General features: G+C 41.5%; 1 protein-coding gene across 1 annotated transcript in view; it reads right to left on the reverse strand.

Moving 5' to 3' along the window:
• The window catches only part of lhx5 (LIM homeobox 5), a 33,998-nt gene extending 12,856 nt beyond the window's left edge, over window positions 1–21,142 (reverse strand). Inside the window, exons 1-4 of the mRNA XM_039772302.1 lie at window positions 20,682–21,142; window positions 17,566–17,789; window positions 12,498–12,775; window positions 9,665–9,830 (exon numbers count right to left, since the gene is read on the reverse strand). Of these exons, the coding sequence (XP_039628236.1) occupies window positions 9,665–9,830; window positions 12,498–12,775; window positions 17,566–17,789; window positions 20,682–20,851 (838 nt within the window). The 5' untranslated portion in view covers window positions 20,852–21,142. The remainder of the gene's footprint in view (window positions 1–9,664; window positions 9,831–12,497; window positions 12,776–17,565; window positions 17,790–20,681) is intronic.
• Window positions 21,143–22,067: the final 925 nt, after the last annotated feature.

A 22,067-nucleotide genomic window follows, 5' to 3' on the forward strand; every position in this document is an offset into this window, starting at 1 on the left:
ATCTGCTGGAGCTTACCCCACCCATCATAGGACTCAAGGAAGGAACAAATCCTGGAGAGGGTGCCAGTCCATTGCAGGGAAAATATGCCAGCCACCCACGAAGGCCAATTTGGGAAATGCCAGCCCACCTCATCTGCACGTCTGTGGACTGTGGGAGGAAACCGAACGGGGCGCAGTTGATAAGAGATTTGTGAAAAAGCGTCTTGAAGTCGCATGATGAAGATGGCAGCTGACTTCATGGTTTCTTCATCTGTTAGTATCCAGCTAGGTAGCCTACTTTTATTTTTTGTGATGAATACTATTTTCAAAGCCCAAAGAGCCAGCTTCATATCAAAGACCCCTTCACTGAATGAAACGGTTCTTTGTCAAGCGAGGTTTCCACCACACAAACCAGTAAAGTGCCAGCAAAGAACCAGAATGGTTCCAAAGGCACGTACAGTCAGTTGCTTTAATTAGACTTGTCTCCTCCATTAAACATTTCTGAAAAGTGAGCAGGTCTCTTCAACCATCAATGCCCACACTGAAGAATTAACAAGATAGCTGAGTTCATGATGGAAGGAGTCAGGCAGCCTGGTGGTAGTTTACTTGCTAACTGTGTGGACTTTGCATGTTCTCCCTGTGCCCACATGGCTGTCCTTACGCAGCCTAAAGATATGCAGATTAGGCGGAGTGACAATGCTAAGTGGCTTCCCGTGTATTCATCCTGTGATGGACTGGCGCCCTGTCCAGGAATTGTTTTGGTCCAGAACCTGGTGCTTGTTAGGATCTGCTCCAGTAGTGCTGCTGCCTCACAGTAAGTAGACCACGCTTCACATCCCAGGTCCTCCCTGCATGTCCTCCCCACATTTGTGTGCCTTTCCTCCTGGTGCCGTGTATGTGGAGTTGGCATGTTCTCCCAATGTCTGCATGACTTTCCTCCTAAAATCTGAAGATGTGCAAAATAGATAGATTGGTGACGTAATTTGGCCAATGTGTGTGGTCACTCAATGATGAACTGGCACCCAGCTTTGGGCTTGTACATGCCTTGTGCTCAATGCTTGCTGGGATACACTCAAATTAAGCGGGTTTAGTAGATGTTGTGGCATTTTATTACTGTGACTGATTATTGGACTGATGCCTTTATCCAATGACGGCTTACAATATTTGACATACATTTGGGTTTCATTTTCTTTTTTTTTTGTTCAATTAGAGCTCAGGCAGGTGTAGAGACTTGCTTTTGGTCACACTGTGAGATTTGAACACCCAGCCTGTAGGGTTTGAAGCCCAAAATCCAAATTGTACCCGAGAACTTGTCACTGAGCGCTCCGTGAAGCTCACCACATTAAAATAAACTGGGATGATTTGTAGGGCGAACGGCCTACAAGTCCACATGGCGCTGCTCACTGCGTCACCCCGCCACCCCGGTTACACGTCGCTTAGCGAAGCGTCTATTGTTTTGTTTTTTTTTTATTAAAGAGGAGGGGCCGCTAAAACGCAGTTATTCGCTAATTAGCTGAATTACACGGGGCGAGTTTTCTAACGGATTAGCGTATACAGTTAAATGAGGAAGAAATGACATCTTTTAACGCGAGGAGCTGAAAGGACGATGAGCGCTGGCAATACTCCATTTAAAGCGAAATGCATACGGAAAAACAGCGTGACTGAATTAACATCAGTGTATATATGATAACTTTGACAATACCCGTTCTCAAATACACATTTGTAAGGGTTAACATTAAATGGTATTTGTGATTTTTATTATAGCGAAACGTAGTGTAACGGGTTAAATTCATTTCAAAAAATCCAAAATTATATCAATATGACCTGTTAATCAATCAGTCAATCAAAAATGGAAATACGTTGCCAAGTGACACAAAAGACGCGTGCACGCGCGTCTAACCCAGGGCAGGCAGGTAAACGCGCGTGCACAAATCCCCGTCTGCGCGCTCCCTAATTAGCTAAGGTGAGATGCGCGTCTGCCTTCCAACCCAAACTGCGCGTCTCACACGTCTGCCCCTGCTGCTCCACTGGAGTCAGTTGGGGAAAACCCAAATATAGCAGTACCTGCTGCAAACCGGTCATTAGCACCGCTTAAGAAAATGGCTTCTCCGCTCGAAGAAAACATCGATTCCCAGTATTATAAGCTGATAACCCTGGTGTTGTTATTAAGTACACTGATTTGCGAAAACATTACCTTTCAGGATATACCGCTGGGATTTTTTAATTGCTAAAGGTTAAAAACGGCATTTATTAGAACCGCGCTTTAAAAAAACTCGACTAAGACCGACTGGAGAAATGCGTTAGAAAATCGAGGTGCTGAGAGACTCCGCACGAGCCTCGATCAAAACACAAGGCAATGTGTCCACCCAGCGGCCCAATCTGTTTCTGAATGCACAAGAATCGGTGTGTGTGTGTATGTCTCTGTTTGTTCTATCCCGGACTGAAGGCCGCTCCTTTAACAAACCCCGGCATTACTTTCTCTCCCAATTCTAAATTCAAATCAGTATAATTCAGCCCATAAAGAAGCCAACACCAGGTAGTGCAGATAATATGTCGGTGCCTACGGTGTTAAATTAACACATAGGAAAAGTGCGACTTTGTCACAAAAGCATGGCGTTGCAGCTCCGCGCAAAGGAGTAACAGCACAAGTTATGGAAACGGGACGCCGCCGCGATCGTCTTACACAATTAAAACAGTAAGGGCGGGGCAGGGGGCGGGGTCAGATGTCGCCTGGCCTTTTCTATAGCTGCCTGGGAAGATCACCAGCCGTTACCGGTGACCGCTAATACTCGTGAATCAAGCAGTGCATTCGATACCACACACTTTTTTTTGTAGCGTCTTTCACTTCGCTCAACTCAGGCCAAGTTTTGAATCTTATTTTGGGATCTCACAACCGATTTTGCACTTCCAGATAAACCACACAGTCTCTTAAAACACTCTTAAAAAATAACGGAAGTTCTTCAGAGCGATGTTACGGGGCATGCATTGTTGATCCACGTGAAGGTTCCACAAAGACCTTCTGTTTGTTTAGCTCCACAACAAGCCACTGACAGAAGATCACAGATCTGTGAAATCCCAATGGCGCTCAGATTTAAGGAGGACTCTGGCTGCACACAAAATTAGCACAGCTAAGTTCAGGCCACCTTCATATGTTAGTGCCTACTTTTTTTTGTATTTTCTTTATTATAATTTGTTAGGTAGTCTACTGTGCACTAGAAAAAGGTTTTGTTTTGTGCATATATTCAGAACCTCCTTAAAGCCCAAAGAAGCTTCCCAAAAATGAAATACTTCATCTGGCAAGGGTTCTACTTTTCTAGAGTTTGATGGCGTCGGGGGTCTTAACCCCTTTACGACTGCCTCCGAGCTTTTACACTCTCCTTTAGCATTCGTTTCATCGGTGCTTGAATTGGAGCCAAATCACTGCCGGTTCTTTCTGTTTCGTCGGCGTTGTTTTCATCATCCCGGTGCGCTTTAAATTGACACCTAAACTTCCGGAAACTTCTTAGCTGGGCACCTGCACATAACCCCCTCCCCGCACCCCTCCGAGTTTCAAATATAATATTTGTGTGTATGAGTGGTTGTTGCCCTTCTTGTGGTTTTAGAATTCGCTATGACGTAAGTGGTGGTGGGGCATAAAATAAGACAAGCGCTGTGAGTTCAGTGATATTCATAATGTTCTAAGGAGCGGGGGCGACGAATAAATAAATACATAAATATTCAAATAAATAAATAAAGATCAGGGGCGCCAGCTTGTGAAGCCCCTCCCTCCCGCCGCCACTCCGAGGAACCACACAGCCCAGCAGGGTGCCGTTAAAGAGCCAGCGTGAGTAGAGGTGTGCGCGTGTCTCTGTATAATTTCAGATTCTAGCGGCGTTGTTTTTCAGTCATTTCTAATATAAGCAAAATTTCATTTAATCATATGCTTTATTTTCTATATATAACGTGTGTGTATTATATATAAAATATGTAAATAGCACAGGATGCAAGTGAATGTGTGTGTTTATATTGTATCTGCACTCACACACACCTGTAATATATGTATAAAATATATTTCTGTATATAATATATATAAAATCTGTATGTTTCTTGGGTGTGGTGTGAATTAAAGCGTCAATGTGAGGTTACGGAGGACATTGAAGAGACGTAGTCTTCGTAATTCATTTGCTCTTTATCTTAATACTGTGGCCAAAATCTAAGGGTCCTCGACACGCAGTGGAGGTCGACAGACTCATCTCCGATAAAGGGACCCTTAGGTTCAATCTACCTGCCATTAAATGCATGACATTAGTACCGACAAAATATCAGTCAGTCATCAGTCAGTCATTCTCCAATCCTCTATATCCTAACACACAATATCAGGTTATTGGAAACTCGCGTGCCAAGCGTTCTGAAGCTGAGTCGGCAAAGACATTTTTTTTTTCCTAATTTGAATTCTTTATTAAATCAGTCCTGCCAATTATATGGTAAACAAGGGGGTATTCTAATTTGACATCATTTTATTAAATGCAACGGTTCAACGAGGACCCAGAGAGAACAGCAAAGTGTCATATTGGAGCCAGCATTGTCAACAGTCTATTGGTGACTTAATTCACTGCCCTCCATATACTTCAATTAACTCCACAAACCAAACAACCAGACCTTCAAAAACGCCAGACCGGTGGCCTCTGTTCGGCAGGAAAAGGGTGCAGCCATTCAACAGAAGCTCACGGCCGCCTCTCCGACTGCGGGACACTTGCGCTGTCAGCTCGTCTCCACACACAGACCCCGTCTGAAAGCCCCTCGTCAAATCCTTGATTATTGAAACTTGTGAACGCGTCGTCCAAAAACGCTGACAGAACTTGGACGGACTTCAAATGGAACGACTGGTGATTGCGGCTTCGTTAATTATTCCTGCCTGTCTCCCCTGCACACGGTGGGGGCCTGGCCCCCAGAAAAGACTTCTTACCTATTTATTGATAATTATTCTATTTGTAATTTGCCTAGCATGAATTTCTACATTGTAATTCTGTATCACTTAATCACACAAACACATATGCAGTATCTATAGTATGCATGTGTATGGAGACATCGATAAAATAGACAGATGTACTTTATTTGTCCACTAGGGGAATATATATATATATATAACGGTCCCCTAGTGGACAAATATATATATAATATATATAGAGAGAGATACTGTATATAATATGGATATAAATTTATATATTTATTTGTTCTTTATTTCGCCTTGTATTAGGAGTTTGTTAATTTTCACATACCCCTTGGGGTCAGAGTGCAGGGTCAGCCATTGCACAAGTGCAGGTTAAGGGTCTTGCACAAGGACCCAGCAGAGTAGGATCCCCTTTGGCAGTAATGGGGATTCAGCAGCATCCTGTGGATGCCAGCGCAGATCTTTCAACTCAGGGCCACCACTCCGCCCTTACAGAGATTATAGACTATATATGTATTAGCTATACAGTATGTACAAGTATAAAATGTATTACAGACTATGTGTGGGTGTGTATATATATATATATATATATATATATATATATATATATATATATATATATATATACATACACACACCTGTACCTACAGGGTGGTCCAGATCTAATTATGCAGACCCTGATCGTCTGGATGACTTTGATTTATGTGGGGACGATTCCAGTTTGGCACAAAGGCGATTCTTCATGTTGTCAGTTCGCACACTTTTCGATTGGCCGGGGTTTTTCGGGTGATTTTCTATGTAATAAACTTAATAAGTTATAGTGTAATGAAAATTGCATAATTAGATCTGGACCACCCTATGCATTTGCACAACATTTTTTTTTAATACAGTGCCAATACCTCCACTCTTAAAACTGCTGGTTCTTTAACAACACTTTATGGTCCTTCACTGGGCTGTGTGGTTCCTTTTTTGCTTGACCAAGCACCATTTCATTCAGGGACCATTCATATATGAATTTGGTTCTTTGTGCTTTGAAAAAAAGTCCTAATATGTAGCAAAAACAACCTGAAATCTTTAAGGTGTGGTGGGCTACCTAGCAGGACCCCAACAGGTAATGAAGGCCTGGCCTTAGTCCTTTTCAAATCACGAGCCGTTGGTGTTTCACAAGTCTCTGCTCATCTCTTTGTGGTTATTTATTATATGGAATCTGCTACGGATCTCGATGAAGAAAACATTCCTTCTGGAATCGTCATGTGGTTGGGTCTTTTGGGAGCTTTGTCTCCCCTGTGGCCACGCTCTGGTGGACCACTCTGGCACCTACACTTTTAAGAGTGTAATTGAAACTCTTTAGATGAAACTAACAAGAATGTGGCATAGAAATGTGCTGTGACTTAAAGTGATGCTGGCCATCACTTGGTGAATGAATGAATGGATTATTTTTATTATTTGTAAAATGATTATGGAGATCGGATGATGCCGCGTTCAGCAGGAATTAATTCTGTGGGGTGAGAGAGAACATGAATCCTAATTTTAGTCTATGATCAGTTGCAGTTGTCATTTACTTACTTGGATGACACAAATGGCCGTCCTGTGGCATTGCTCTGTTGAACCACTTTAGCACCGTTATTGTTGAGACTGTAGTTGTGTCTGTGTGTGCTACTTATTATTATTTGGTTTTCAACTTGTATCATTCAAGAAATGCAGTTGGTTCCGTTTCTTTTTGTTTTTTCCTTTTCGAATTCAGGCAGGTGAAGTGATTTGCTCGGGGTCACTCAGCGTCAGTAGTGGGATTTGAACCCACACCCTCAGGGTCCAACGTCCAAAGTCTTAACCACTGTGCCATGCTGCCCGACAAGATGCCCTTTCACATGCTGGTATGGAGTTCTGGGACCAAGGGGTTTACCTTGATGAACGCTGGCCCCAGGTAGGAGTCGACCTGGGGTGCATTGCACCAAACAAAATGGACTCCTCATTCTTACTTCTGTGTGAGAAACTGGAAATACCCAACACTAGTCCAGACGGGGCCTAGACAATGATTATTACTGTGATTACTTCTTATTTAGCAGACACATTTATCCAACATTGGAGACGCAGTTTTTCCCATTTCTTTTGTTTTTCCAATCGGAGTTCAAGCAGGTGACATGACCTATTTGGGGTCACACAGTGCCAGTACTGGGATTTGAGCCCACAACCGCAGGGTCTGAAGTACAAAGCCCTGACTACTCCGCCACACTGTGTTGTGAGGACCTTCAGGTAGCCTGATGGAGTCAAAAGGTGCAGTAAGGACAAGAACAGAAGTCGCCCAGCCTGCCAATCGACCCTCTTCACAGTTGCCCCTCATACCCGTGCAGTAAAGAAGACCACCTATGGGGCTGAGGAGGATCCCCTTTTTAAAGTTCAGGCTCCCACATTAGCAAAGCCTGTTTAGCGATGTTAACAATCTCGCTTCATTAGACTCCAGAATACGCCGAAAGCTTTGGAGCAAAATCAACAGGCAGCCGTGGCTGTCATCCACACCTTTAAAATCCCAGTAGCGCTTTACTGGCTTGGGCGGCTCCTCATAGACCCCTTGCTTGGCTCAGAAGCAAGTCATTCTGTGAAGGGGTCTTTGATGTGAAGCTGGCTCTTTTGAGCTTTGAAAAGTTTTCAAATACTGTAAGTGCACAGAACTGAAATCTTTTTTTTTTTTTTTTTTCTTTTTTAACGTGTAGTCGGCAGGATACGGAGAGATCGTTCACACCTGACCGTAACCCGTGTGATTGCATGGCGAGAGTGCTTTTGAAAATCTAAAAGAAAATCTTTCTGGAACCTTCATGTGGCCGGGTCTTCTGGGAACCCAAAACGGTTCTTGTATTGCATTGCTCTGGAGAACCAGCTTGGCCCCTATTATGGAGTGTACAACCTTACAAATGCTGGTTCTTTAATGGCACTTTTTTGTGTGGTCCCTAGCAGAACTTCAAAGCACCATGTCATTCTGGGAAGGGTTCAATGTCTATGAAGTTGGCTCTTTGTGCTTTCAAAAGCTTCCTAATATGTGGAACATAACAGAAATCTTTAATGTATGGCAGGCTACCCAGCAGGACAGAAGAGCTTAAGAAAACCTGAACTTAGGCTGTGTGTCTGTATGCAGAGAGAGTTCATTTAGAATCACAAACCCTCTGGTATTTCATAAATCTGTTACCATCTCTTCACGGCCATTTACTGTATGAAGAAACGACAGATTTCAATATATGATGGTTCCTTCTAGAAACCTTATGGATGAGTGTTTTGGGGACCAAAAATGGTTCTCCTGTGAAGAACCCCCCAGGCACCTTTATTTTTAAGAGTGTGTTATATATTTCTAAATGTGGGTTCTGTATTACTTCTACACACAAACTTAATTTATTATGGTTACTTATTGTTCAGCTGACACCTGATTCCAAGCTGACTTACTGTAAATAATTTGAGGCACAACTGGTTCCATTTCTCTTGCATTTCCATTAGGAGCACATGTAAGTGAAGTGACTGGCTCAGGGTCACACAGTGGTGTCAGCAGTGGGATTGGAAACCACAACCTCAGGGTTTGAAAGTCTTAACCACTATGCCAGCCTATTTGCCAATAATTATTTATCTGTATATGGTGTCTTTCACATCTACCTATCTATTTATAATATAGAGCCTTTCATATTTATCTATATGTATTATATGGTGCCTTTCATGTTTATCTGTCTGCCTTATAGTTTGTTTCTCTATGTATCCATCTATTATATAATGCCTTTCACTATATATCGATTATATACTGCCTTTCACATTTCTCCACTGTATAGTACCTTTCAAATTTATCTGTGTATTATATAGTGCCTTTCATATTTATCTAGCTGTCTTATCTTATAGTGTCTTTCACTATCTATCGCTCTATTATAATGTGCCATTCACTATCTATTATATAGTGCCTTTCACATCTATCTAATATATAGTGCCTCTCACATATCTATCAGTCTATCACATAGTGCCTTTCTTATTTATCAGTCTATCTATTATATAGTGCGTTTCCTATCTGTCAGTCTATCTATATGTAAACTATAAAATGCGTGTATTTCTTTGTATTATATAGAATTAGATAAGCACAACATTTTCATGCAGTGAGGTTACCTAATCGAAGTGAGACTCTCTGGAATAAAACTTAAGAGAGAGTGCAACATTTAAAAGCCTTAAGCTAAAGATGCTACCAGCCACCGACTGGCGGATGAAGTGAATGAATGGACGTCGCATTACTATGGCCTGAAAGTGACTCGACGGAGCCCAGAGGTTCGGCGATGACAGTAACAGAAATAGCCCCGCTCGCTAATCGACCCTCTTTGGTGCCGAACTAGAGCACCTAAGAGGTCGAGGGAGATCCCCGTTTATAACTTCCAGTACCCACATTGGCCATGGCTGCCCATCTTAACCTATGGTATCAGTGTCGGAGTCGCTCCATTGTATTGCAGAAGATGCTAAAGCTTTGGAGCAAATCGACAGCTTGCTGCGGTGATCCACAAACCCTGAGCAGATCCAACAAACAACTTCATACTATACAGACATCCACACTCATATTTTTTAAATATAGAAATGAAGTGTAAATCTAATCTTACTTCCACATTAAAAAAATATATTTTGGATTCTTATTGGCCGGATGCACCAAACACCCCCACCCCACGCTCTTGACGACACGCCACAATTCCATTTAGCATCCCCCGGGCAGGCCGTTATGGCTGAAGAAACTTGAAACATGCCTACCTCCATAATAGTTGTAAGGTCCGGACGCCATAATTTCTGTTTCGTCCAGCCGCGCGCCCAGGGGTCTCATGCGCCGGGGGCTCCGGAAGAACGCGTGCCGCCGCGCGCCCAGCGCGCTCAGCTGCTTCATCCTCCTCTCTTTGGAGCGCCGATTCTGGAACCACACCTGTCAAAAGGCGCCATGGACCACCGGTTAGGACGAAAACCACACTTGATTTTAAAAATGGACTCAAAGCCTAATAACATCATTTGGATAAAAAAAAATAATAATTCAGATGAATTATTTGATTGGCTTCTGCGCGGACTACTGCATTCCATAACGTTTTATATACAATATGGAAAAAGAACACAAATATTTTCAAATAAGTGGTCAATAAAATGAAAGTTAATTAATCTAAACCCCCTCGCTTAAACAAACAACTTCATAATCTTTATGTAAAAATGAAATAAAAACGCTTAGCTGTGTAGTGCATTCTACTAATTACACAAAATTTACCATGTCGCGGTAATGGGATAAGAAATCCAGCGATAGCGCATGAAGAATTAATTATTTGAACTCGTGGCACAATGATGCCAGAAAGTCAGGTCGGAATTAATTGTTAATTGACAGGAAAGATTAGAGGTATGGTTGAGGTGTTAAGCAAACAAACAAACAAAGCCATTTGCTGCGCATTTCTTATCATAATAATTGGCTTCGTTACGAACAAAGTTGCGCAGCCAAGGCGCGAGGTTTATTGGAACCTTCGAGACATGCCGTGGATCGACAAGACGAATTATTGCAATTTATAGATAGATGATAAAAAAATGTGCGGGCAGTCATAGCTTTAATTAGGGTATATGAAGTCTGGCTTGACAGTCCCCGTAAACTGGTGCGATTCGTGAAGCGTTGGGGGAATTTTAATGTATTACAAGTGAATTTAGCGCGCTGTTCAGTAGAAAAGGCTCGCCATAAAGTGCGGTAATGCAACGCAAACGGCGCTGACCATAATCGTGCGTTTCAATTATCGAAGCTTCCTTAATCAAATTAATTTCTGTTCTATTAAAGGCGTCTGCCTGTTTTAATGCATGCAGTGGACCTGGTAAGTGAAACTAGAAAACGAATCCTGGGATTTAGCATCCCGGTTTAGCTGCGTGTTTTTCTTTCATTCTATACGTTTGAGAAACGTGATCCGTTGCTTCTGCTTTGTGCAAAAATGAAATGCACGGTAAAAATATAAAAATAAAAACTTAATTAGCCAGAGTCAAGCCAACTTTAGTAAATCTAAAACGACGGAACATGTGCGTACTCCCGCGAGACGAGGTTTGAAATGTAATTAGAATAATATTTTATGCCGCTTAAACCGGGCAGTACATTACATATCGCACTCGCCTAACGGCTCCGGTTTAGTTTATTTGTATATTAGGCGTCACTGCGTTTAGTACAAACATTTGCATTTGAAAGGTTAAAGGAGCAAAGAAAAGTGCCTGCAGCTTTCTGAGTAGAATCTATTTAACCGAAAAAGTCAAAGACTGTCCCGTTATTACCTATCAAGAGCTTTTTGTATTTTAACGGTCTAAATAAAAACGCATTGTAAAACTATACAATCCGGGGAAAGATTCAAAAGAATTGCAATTAAACCGATTAAAAGAGTACATTTTGAGGAAGTGCCGCAGACAATAATTATGTCCGGACACACACACAATCCACCGAGCAAATAGGGAAAATAATAATAAAAAATAAAATAACGGAATTCCCTCTTTACAAAGGCGGTTATTCCAATTCGCGCTCGCCGGCTCTCCCTGAACCTGTCCCGGTAGGTGCCGGAGGTCAAAGTCGGAACCAAGCACGTGACCAGCCACACTTTCCCCAAAGAACAACCCCACCCCCCGGGTTAGCCGCGCGACTCCACAATGACCGGTACAGAATTTGAATCCGCAGCTCTAACCTCTACGCCATCCTACCACCCTGGATGTTAGGTTACCTAAAATTTCAGTTTAAAGAACTTTAGTGAGCAAAATTTGAATCCGCAGCTCTAACCTCTACGCCATCCTACCACCCTGGATGTTAGGTTACCTAAAATTTCAGTTTAAAGAACTTTAGTGAGCAGCATTTCCAGCGGTAAATATACACAACCGACATGTATATAACACGGTTTGCATGTAGTCGCTTTTAAGAGCTCTTTAAACGCCAATGAGTTTGCTGTGAAAGTACAAACAGGAATTACCTGTAAGGACTGATATTTAGTAAATATAGTATATATCAGTTGATTATTAGTTATCTTTTATTAAATAATATACCTATTATATTATATAGCGTCTTTTAAATGTATTTATAGTCTTCTGCCCAATAATAATAACGCGTGTCCAAAATGGCGTCCCGAGTGTTTTTGATTGTAAATGTGCACATGCTGTGCCACACTGACTATTACCTTAGACAAACAAACTCCTCTCAGATCCTCTTTGCCCATGACAAGGTGGCGAACATCCTAATAAGACCTGAAAGGACGACTCCGATTACAAGGAGCACGCGGCTCTATCGGCGGAGCTTCATGCCATAAAACGTTAATTACCCGAGCAAGTGCTTTTAACTTTGGATCGCTCCAACAACAAATCTGCTCGCAGCACGCGATCTCATTATAAGTCTTGTGTGGTGACATCAATAAGACACACCTCCTCGTCAACACCAACCTGCCAGGTCCCGTGCGACAGCCTGACTATTGACCAAATGAAGCCCTACCCACACGGCCCGTCCACCTCTCGTTAGTTATTAGCCGCCGCCGGGCGATTCGCAGGTTTTTCTTAACTGAAAGCTACTCGTCTGAACGGCCCATTAGAAATGCCACCTTCTCAGTACCTGGATGACTCTCATATTGAGGCCAGTTTCTTGTGCCAGCTGTTCCCTGATGTGCCTAGTTGGTTTGGGAGTTGCCGCAAACGCCGCTTTCAACGTTTCCAGCTGTTTGGCTTTAATCGTCGTTCGCGGGCCCCTCCGTTTGGTGCCCGAGTTCTGCTCCTCGTTCTCGATGTTGTTCGTCTCTTTGTCCGAAGACGTGGAGTTGTCCGTCTCCTTGTTATCGTCCTGTATCGGGTCCTGGAGGTCTGGAGATAAACTTCGGTCTGTACATGAAGACACTGCGAGGGGGAAAAGAGAAGAAACGAAAAGATGCGTGAACTCACCTGGGTCACCGTCTTATAATGGGGAGGTTGACACCAAGTTCGGCGACATAAAAGAGAATGAACACAATTCTGGAAAGTGCACTTAGAAATGTTCATTTGGTTGGATGCAACCTTGCGTGTCTCGACGGCTTTCAATCGGGCTTTGCTTTTAGAAGCATTTACAGAAAAGATGATGGTTATAATGTTAAAACTTGTCTATGTGAAAATGCGGGGTATTTAACAAAAAAATAAAAATAAAAACTGCACGAGTACAGGAGCTGTGGTGGTTGTTTTATCCCCCTGATATATTGATTCCTATAGCGTGCGCTATAGCAGGGTCTCTTGATGTCGGCATAAGCGCAGCCCACTCTTGATCATAATGGTCCTGTAATGGCACTCTACTGGGTTACGTGGTTCCTCACTACAGAACGATTTAATTCTGGGAAGAGTTCTTTGATATGAAATTGTTTTTTTTTGTACTTTAGCAAGGCCCCTAAAATGTGTACAGAAATTGCGTGTAGTTGGCAGGACAGACGCAGAACACCTGAACTGAGCTGGCGTTGTGTAGCAAAAGTCCTATAAAACTGTGGAACCCATGTGTGTTTTAGAAATCACTGCTATCTGTGGAATCTGTTCATAAATAAAGCATCTGGAACCTACACACGGGAACTAAAAATGGCCCCGTCTTGAAGAAGCACTTTTGATTCCAGTTGATTGATTGTTATTGAATGTAGACTGATGGGCGACACTAGCACAATTATTTATTTATAATTACATCTACAATAATGTTTTGGAAAATAATGGCTCGTTTTGAATCCACTATTACTATGTAAATTTCCATAAATGATAGTTCACAAATATTATTACAATAACAGGAAAACTGAACTCGGCATGTATTGCACGCAGAAAGAGAAGGAGCCCCCTGCATTGCTATTTTACACATCGGTTATCATCAATTCATGGCTATTTAGGGACCCGGTTATGAATCTAAATAAATACAGGGTCTTTCTGAAAAGTTCATTTGGATGGTTCTTTTGCGAGCCAAAAAGATGGCGTTGCCTTGAACACCCGCTTCGGCACTTAGATTTCTTTATTTAGGCTATTTTTGAAGAGTGGCGACAAGAAAAGTTACGCGAAGAATTATGAAGCAATAGAAAAGAAGAAATCGAATAAGTAAACCCACCGTGAACAAAGTTAAAAGGAAAAAAATATACATCTAAAAACAGATAAATAAGTAATTAAACATGAGATGGGGGCAAACACTAACGTGGTTGTTTTACACGAACTGAAGTTTGTTTGCGCATCCGCTTTATAAAGCCCGAATCCAGCCGCGTGATTATATAAAGCAAAGCATGTGAAGCCCTGAAAAGGAACCGAGACTGGAGTGTTGCACTGAAGATCACACGGCGCCAGTTTATGACACGGGACCCAGAAACGCACACGGACACACACGCACGCGCTCTCGCTCTCTCTCTCTCTTTGTAAACATTAAGCGACGTTAGTGTTAAAAAGATCAATGAATGAGTAATTTAACGGTGTTTTGTCTGCAAACATTATTGCCTTAAGCAGCAGCACTCGAGCTCGGGGAACTGTCACGTGTCTGGATATCGCCACATCTAAAATCCATTTGAGGAGCCGATCAATGCCGGCAAAAAAAATGACACAGCGACGTGTGTAGTCAGTGGGCTGTCTCGAGGGGTCGTAGGGATAGCCCGCTGAGATACACAGGCGGGCAGAAGATGCCAACTCCACCTGTGATTCAAACTGTCTGACCCACAGGCGAATAAAAAAATGATTAGAAGAGTTGTGGGAAAAAAAGAAACGGCAGCAAAAAATAAAATAATGCATGCGATATAATAAGTACGCTAATATAATACGGGAGACGAATTCGCGTGAAGTGACCGCTGGCCACAGCGCTGGGTAAACACGCGCAATCAGCAAATACCGCCGCCCCGCAGCCTTGAGAAAAAGCCTCGTACTGGGGGGGCCAAGGATTTATTAGCAGCTCTTCTTTATTTAGACACGTCTATCGTATTCAATGAATCAGTCCCACAATTCAAAGAAAATGTTTGTGTGCGTGTGTGTGTGTGTGTTACATATTTATAATGTGTGTGTGTATATACAGTATATTAAGTGTGCGTGTGTCTGTAGGTGTTGGCGAATGTTTTGTGTGTGTATATATATATATATATATATATATATATATATATATATATATATATATATTAAAAATAAAGGTTCCTTAATGGCACTTTACTGTGTTGTTCCTCGTGTAACCATTGCTTGATCAAAGAACCATTTTAATTCTGAGGAGGGCTTTCTGCATATGAAATTGGATCTTTGCGCAATGAAGAGGTTCCCAATTAGCCGACCAAACAGAAATCTTATTCTTCCTCACAGGATAACAATAGTTTAAGAAATCCTGAACTTAGCCTTATTGTATGTAGGAAGAGTATAAACCCATTGGCATTTCATAAATATGTTATAATCTATTTTATTAGCTAAGGTTCTTCCTGAAACCATATTTTTTTTCTTTTGATATTCAAAAATTCATTTTTTTATAAAAGGCAACATTTGTGAAACTATTGGTGCCATTTCTTCTGCAAGTATTTGTTTCTTCTGGCAACCGAAAATGGTTCTTCTATGGCACTGCTCTGCAGAACCACTATGGCACCTTTACTTTTAAAAATGGAGGTGTGTGTATTAATTATTATTATTATTACTTATTATTATTATTACTTATTATTTGGCTGACGCCTTTCAACTAATAAGATCTAAGACATGCAACTAGATACATTTCTTTCATTTTCTTCCTTTCCAATTAGAGCCCAGGCAGGTGAAGTGACTCGCTCAGGGTCACACTGTGTCAGTAGAGGATTTGTCCCCACAGCCTCAAGCATTGCGCCACGCTGTTTGATAAGGTTGATAAGGTCATTTTTTGTGCCGTGATTATAATATAAAGCAACTTTATTTTTGTTTCAGTTTCTAATTTTATATGATGGAATGTGTAGGTGTGCGAGTTTCTCTGTGATATGCTAATATTATATATGCTTCTATTACATATGCAAACGTTCATTTAATTTTTTTTCATTTTCCACTTTATATTAGTATGTGTATGTGTGTGTGTGTGTATATACATATATATATGTATGTGTGTGTGTGTGTATATATATATATATATATATATATATCAATGTCAAATTTATTTATATAGCACATTTAAAACAACATAGGAATGCTGTGGCCAAAATGCTTTACAAATAGAATAAAAGGAAAACATACAATTAACATGAATAACATAAATAGAAATAAAATAAATGAACATAAATAGAATAAATAATAAATAGAAGTAATGTTACATAATCGCAATGAGGAAACCATCAGTATTACTGAAGGTGACGGAAAGCAAGTGAATAGAAATGAGTCTTTAAACTCGTTTTGAATTGTTGATAACTCCGTTATGTGACAAGGTAAAGAGCTCCACAGGTGAAGAGCAGCAGCAGCACAAGTCCTGTCTGTCCCCCTTAGTTTGACACTCGGTACGAGGGACAACAAGAGACAACTGACCACAAGATCTAAGCACTCCAGATGGCTGGTGTAAAGCACACAATTCAGATAAATAGGCAGAAGCAAACCCATGTAAAGATTTAAAAACTAGCAACAAGATTTGAAAATCAATCAGAAAACTGACAGGCAGCAGCCAGTGTAAAGAAGCTAATATTGGAGAAACAGAATCAGACTTTCTTGCCCCAACCAGAAAGCGAGTTGCAGTTATCAAGGCGCGAAAAAATAAAAGCATGAGTAGCTTTCTCAAGATCCCTAGAAGATAATAAAAAGCTTGATCTTACCTAATAGACAAAGCTGAAAAATGCAACTCTTGACTATAGAATTAATCTGTTTCTCAAAAGAGAGGTTACTGTCAAAGATAACAGCAAGATTGCAGACTTAAGATTTGCACACACATGTATGTATGTATGTGTATGTGTGTGTGTATGTATGTGTGTGTATATATATATATATATATATATATATATATATATAATATATGTGTGTGTGTGTGTTATGTGTGCGTGTTATATAAAGTGTAAACAGTATGTGCAGTGTACCTATATATAATATATATATATATATATATATATATATATATATAGTGTGTGTATATTTTTATATATAGATAGAGTGGGAGTCCGTTTATTTCAAGCATTGACATGACGCTCAAGCAGACCCCGAGCGCACGAGTCCATGTCTCCTCTCTTTTATTATTTCGCTCTTTATCTTAATATTGTGGGCCATAAAAAAAAAAAAAAGGAAGAGGGACTCGGTGGTGGCCGGCCGACACATCTCGGATGAAAGGACCCCTCATGTTTCAATTCCCCTTGCCGATCCAGATTCCTGATTTTAATGTAAATAAAATGTCTATTTATTGACAAACTGTGTGCAAAGCGTTCTGAAGCCGATTTCACAGCTGATGTCTTTCCTGATGTGAATTTCTTATTAACTCAAGCCGGCCTTGCCTATTGTGAACATTGGGCTCCTGTACTTGGACAGAATTCTTGAAATGTCAGGTTGTAGATTTCATATTAGTAAATGGTGCTGTGCCATTATTGGCCAAATCGAAAACCGACTATGTAATGAGACTTAAATGTCTGATTTTATTTAAACCTCAATATTAGAACGAACGCGCGCTCAGGCTGCCTATCGCGTGGCAGGTAACCGTAAAGTCGCCGCGCCAGCCGCTGCAGCCCGCCACGAGGCCGACCCCTTACCTGAGTTTAAATTGACTTCTTTAATGGTGGTGGCGTTCAAGTAATCTTCTTTACACACGAACTTGTTCTCGTCGATGATGTAGAGCTCCTCGCCGGTGGACAGCTGCTTGTTGCACACCATGCAGGTGAAGCAGTTGAGGTGAAAGACTTTGCTGCGCGCCTTCCGCACCAGGTCACTCGGCGAGATACCCTGGGAACAGCCGGCGCATTTCGTACCAAATCGCCTAAAATGGAAAAGCGAGGGGGTGGAATCAACAAAACAAACACAAACAAAACAGAATAAGTAATCCTGCCAAATTATAGACATCATCCGCGGCTTAATTAACAAAATAATATGATTAAAACAATTATCTGAGCATGATAATTATAAAATGGTATTTTCTCTCTTCCACCAAAGAGCTCATATTAGCAACTGGCTGGCAGATTAGAGCTGTTATTTTCACTGGGCTGTCGAGCTAAAGAAGGCCTGGAGAGGTTTCGAATTTACATTTAAATTGTCTGCACCTCGCAAAATAGCCCGTTTAGTGTTTGCAGCGAAAAAAAAGAGAAAAAGAAAAATCCCGCTCCGCTTCTTTTGTGCGAGGCTTTGGAAAATAAATTCCTTTTCTTACACGCAGGTTTACAAAAATCGGCTGAGGAGTTTGTTTGGCGTTAATGTGACGCTTCACGTCTTCGGTTTCTCAGCGCAAAAAAAAAAAACCAAAACACTCGAATCGGCTTTAGTAACGAAAGGCTTTTTTTTCTTTTGCTTTTTTTTCCGAATGTTTTATTGTGTATTGAAAAATTGTCCTCTGTTTCTCATTGTTTTTTTTTTTAATGTTTAATTGCGTATTGACAAACTGTGAGCTTTCTTGGCTTTTTTCTTTTGATTGTTTTATAGTGTATTGAAAAAAATGTCACCTTTCTTAGTGTTTCTAATGTTTTATTGTGTATTGAAAGATTGTGAGCTTTCTTAGATTTATTTGTAAATGTGATAAATTAATATTTTATTGTGATTTAAAATATTGGGCCCATATCGACGTGAAAGTGAATTTGATAACCTGGATTAGAAAAGAAGAAGGAAGCATTCCGTATAGCAGCATTCCTGACGCCCATTGCAGATTTTATCGAATTGTGTAAATGAATGTCAATTTGGACATATCAGCACATCTTACGACTACGTTAATTTATTTAGCAGCCACTTTTATCCAAGGTGACTTACAAAACAAGTTCTATCTCAAATAAAAATGATTAGAAGGTGCGAGCATCCAAAGCTACCGAGAATAAGATGATGATGATAATAATAATTAATAAAACTCGAACGGGAGGGAACCGTATAACAACGACAGAACGACACCATAGTCCTACAGGACGAGTTCACATTCGCTCCGGATCAGAACGGCCACCACTGGGCTACAGACGTGTATCTATAAAATAGCAGAACTGATAAAAATGGTGTCAGAAGTAAAATCTTAAGACGATCGCTGGAATTATTCGCCAAATTGTAATATGAAAACGAGTCCCGCACAACGCATTAGATGCAATTTGACTTCACGAACCTTTTTGTTGGCTCCCCTAGTGAATTGATTTCATTTTTGCAATATTTTATTTTTGTGCTTTTAACGTATATTACTCCATTCAGCGTGTGTCATTAAAAATATTAAAATGCAAAATCCAACGGGGGGCATTTCAAGAGTTTTAAACAACAGAAAAGAGCAAGTATGGCCAGTGTCTTGAATACATTGGGGTCTTGTTTCCTTTCCTTAAACTAAAGAGTTGACTTTACCTTTGATAACAATTTATTTCTTTATATTTGATCAACTTGAACAGAAAACAACACCTTTTCTTCTACTGTCTGGAGGTGGAAGTGAATGACGTTGATTTAGTAAAGTCATTAGGGGTCATAAGTCATGTGTGTCTTAACCTGGGGGCATAATTGACTCATCTGCAGTTTAAAAAATCATTAGAGGTGTTTAAAAGAATCGCAGCTCCTCGAGTGAACGGAGTGGAGGCCAAGCCATCAACACCTTTTTTCTTTTTTTCTTTTCTTGCATTTACAAATCAGTGGCCTAACGCACCAGGCCCATTGACTGTACATATGCAGGCCTGTAAACACACATCAGCCGCACTTTTCATTGCGAATTCGCCCAAGGTGGGGGATTTGCATGTGAAACTCCCACAATGACAGGCCCTAAAGAACTGCGATCTGGAATCCCTTAACCCGGGTTTTAAAATTTGTCTTGTGCCGCTTGGATGTCACGAAATGGCGAGCAGTTAAGAAATGTGCGCACCCAATTCTTCGACGAGTCCTGTTTTTATTTATTTATTTTTTATTTTAGAGAAAAGCCAAGCAAAATGACCCCTTTTATTGGCTAACTAAAAAGATTACAATATGCAAGCTTTCGAGGCAACTCAGGCCCCTTCTTCAGGCAAGATCGCCAACACAAAATGCATTTTAACTCGTTATTTAGGGGATCCAAAACGGGGATACTGGAATGATTCAAACGACGGGTTTAATAGAAGACGTCTGGTGGCGTTAGAAATAAAATCAGATATGAATATCTTCCAAGTGCTTGCCATCTCGACATGTGTTAAAGCCAAACAAACAAGGCACACCACAATCGGCAGTGCGAAACGAGCACTTAAAGTAGAGAAACACTTTATTCATATCATTAGAGATCATTTAACGCTGGCAATTTTGCCTTTTAAAGATAAACACCGAAAACGGAATCAGAGCCTCGTTAAAGTGATTCCAGTATTGCTCCCATTTCATCATAATATGAACACAGAAATATAAAGGGACGGTTTTTGCACACTGGGATGGAGAAGGAAAGGCGCGCGTCCACTCCAAGCAGAAATGTGACAAACGAGAGGAGACCCTTCAGTCCATCAGGCGCACTTGTTTCGCTGCCCCAGATGCCATTACCTACAATGGTGAAACGGGTTCTTCTCCTTTGGCACAGCATAACAATCCCAACCTCCCCAAACCCCCCACTTTTTCCCAGCTCCGTTTCTCCAGGTAGCGCGGTCTCGTCAAGCCCTCCACCGACACTGCGTTTCACCGGTGGCATTTCCCCCCTCAATACCCCAAGGTCGCCCACTTCCGTGTCACCTGCACGATTTGCCCGCTCCCTTACCTGAAGAAGTCATTTTTACAGTACAGCTTGCCGTCTCTGGAGAAACATTTCTCGGTCAGATTGCACTTGCATTCACAGCACTGGACGCATTTCACGTGCCAGGCTCGGTCCAACACGTTCAATAAAAAGCGATCCAGGATGGGCCTCTCGCAGCCCGCACAGTGCACCATTATCCTGCTGTCCTGGAAGCAGACACGCGAAAAACAAAAACAGACACAAAAAAACAAAAACAAATAATCGGAGGGGCTGCCTGCTCCTTCCGCCACTAGCACTCCTCTGACAGCAGGAAACTGCCTGGAAGAAACGTGCCGGTTGCACCTGAACGGCCGAACACACCCGAGTGCCACCTCCCGGTTTCGGCCGTGCTGTTCCTCCTTTTTCTCTCTTCTCTCTCTAAGGAGGCGCAATCCTAAAAGGTCTGACGCAGAAAATGTGCAGGTTATTCCCTTCTTCTTAGTCCCGCATCCTTGTCCTCGTAGGTTATCTCAGAAAAGGCAGCGGAGATAACGTCTTCCCCTGAATGATGCGCTCAATGAAGATGGATCTCCTCAGCGTTCCCGTGTGCTGGCTGCTCGGGCGGATTGAAAGGTACTTTTTCGCCTCACCTCATGCCGTTCCCTTTCTCATCTTTGTGTACGCTGCCTTTGGTAATTCGCGCATCCTTATTCAGATTTAGTGACGTCCCCGGCTACGTCCTGGCCTGGTCGGCCAATGAAAACCAAGTCTCTATAGCAACCCTTTAATTTATAGTACATCTAAATTGGCCCCAACATAGCGCCTGGCACACTGGAAAACAACTCATCATAATGTTGAGGGGTTAAGAGTTTTAAACCTTGGCGCTGGTTAGAAAAAGGAGTAAGTATGGCCATTTCCTTTTACATTTTGGGGTGTTTCGACTGTCTTGTATTGTTTCCTTTCTATACAGGAGCAAGTTAAAAAAAAAAAAAAAGAACCAATGAAAAAACAAGTTAAAAAAAAGCCTGGGAGTTTCTTTCCCGGTTGACATACCTGGAGGTCAAGTCTATTTAGATTCAAGGCAAAACTGAATACTATTTAGAGGGATAATGGCTTTTCTGCATAAGTACAAAAGCCAAATCCCCCGCTCTTTGTAAAACGATATGCCTGCATCAGAAAAAAAAAAGTCAAAAGAAAAGCAGGAGCAACTCGAACAAGAAGAACAACAACAGGAGCAAACGGCCCTGGGCTGCCGCCCCGTCGGGGTGTTCGGTTGGATGCAGGCGGTCGGTGACGGACGGAATCGCGCAGTCGCGACCTCCACTTTCTAACGAGCGCTGCAGGGCGGCTTTGCCATACAGAAGAAAAAGAATGACTCGGCAGCTTTTTATTTTATCAGTATTATTACTATTTTTTTTTATAAAGTTAATC

Source organism: Polypterus senegalus, chromosome 12 (genome assembly GCF_016835505.1).
Source record: "Polypterus senegalus isolate Bchr_013 chromosome 12, ASM1683550v1, whole genome shotgun sequence".
Classification (NCBI taxonomy): Eukaryota; Metazoa; Chordata; class Cladistia; order Polypteriformes; family Polypteridae; genus Polypterus; species Polypterus senegalus.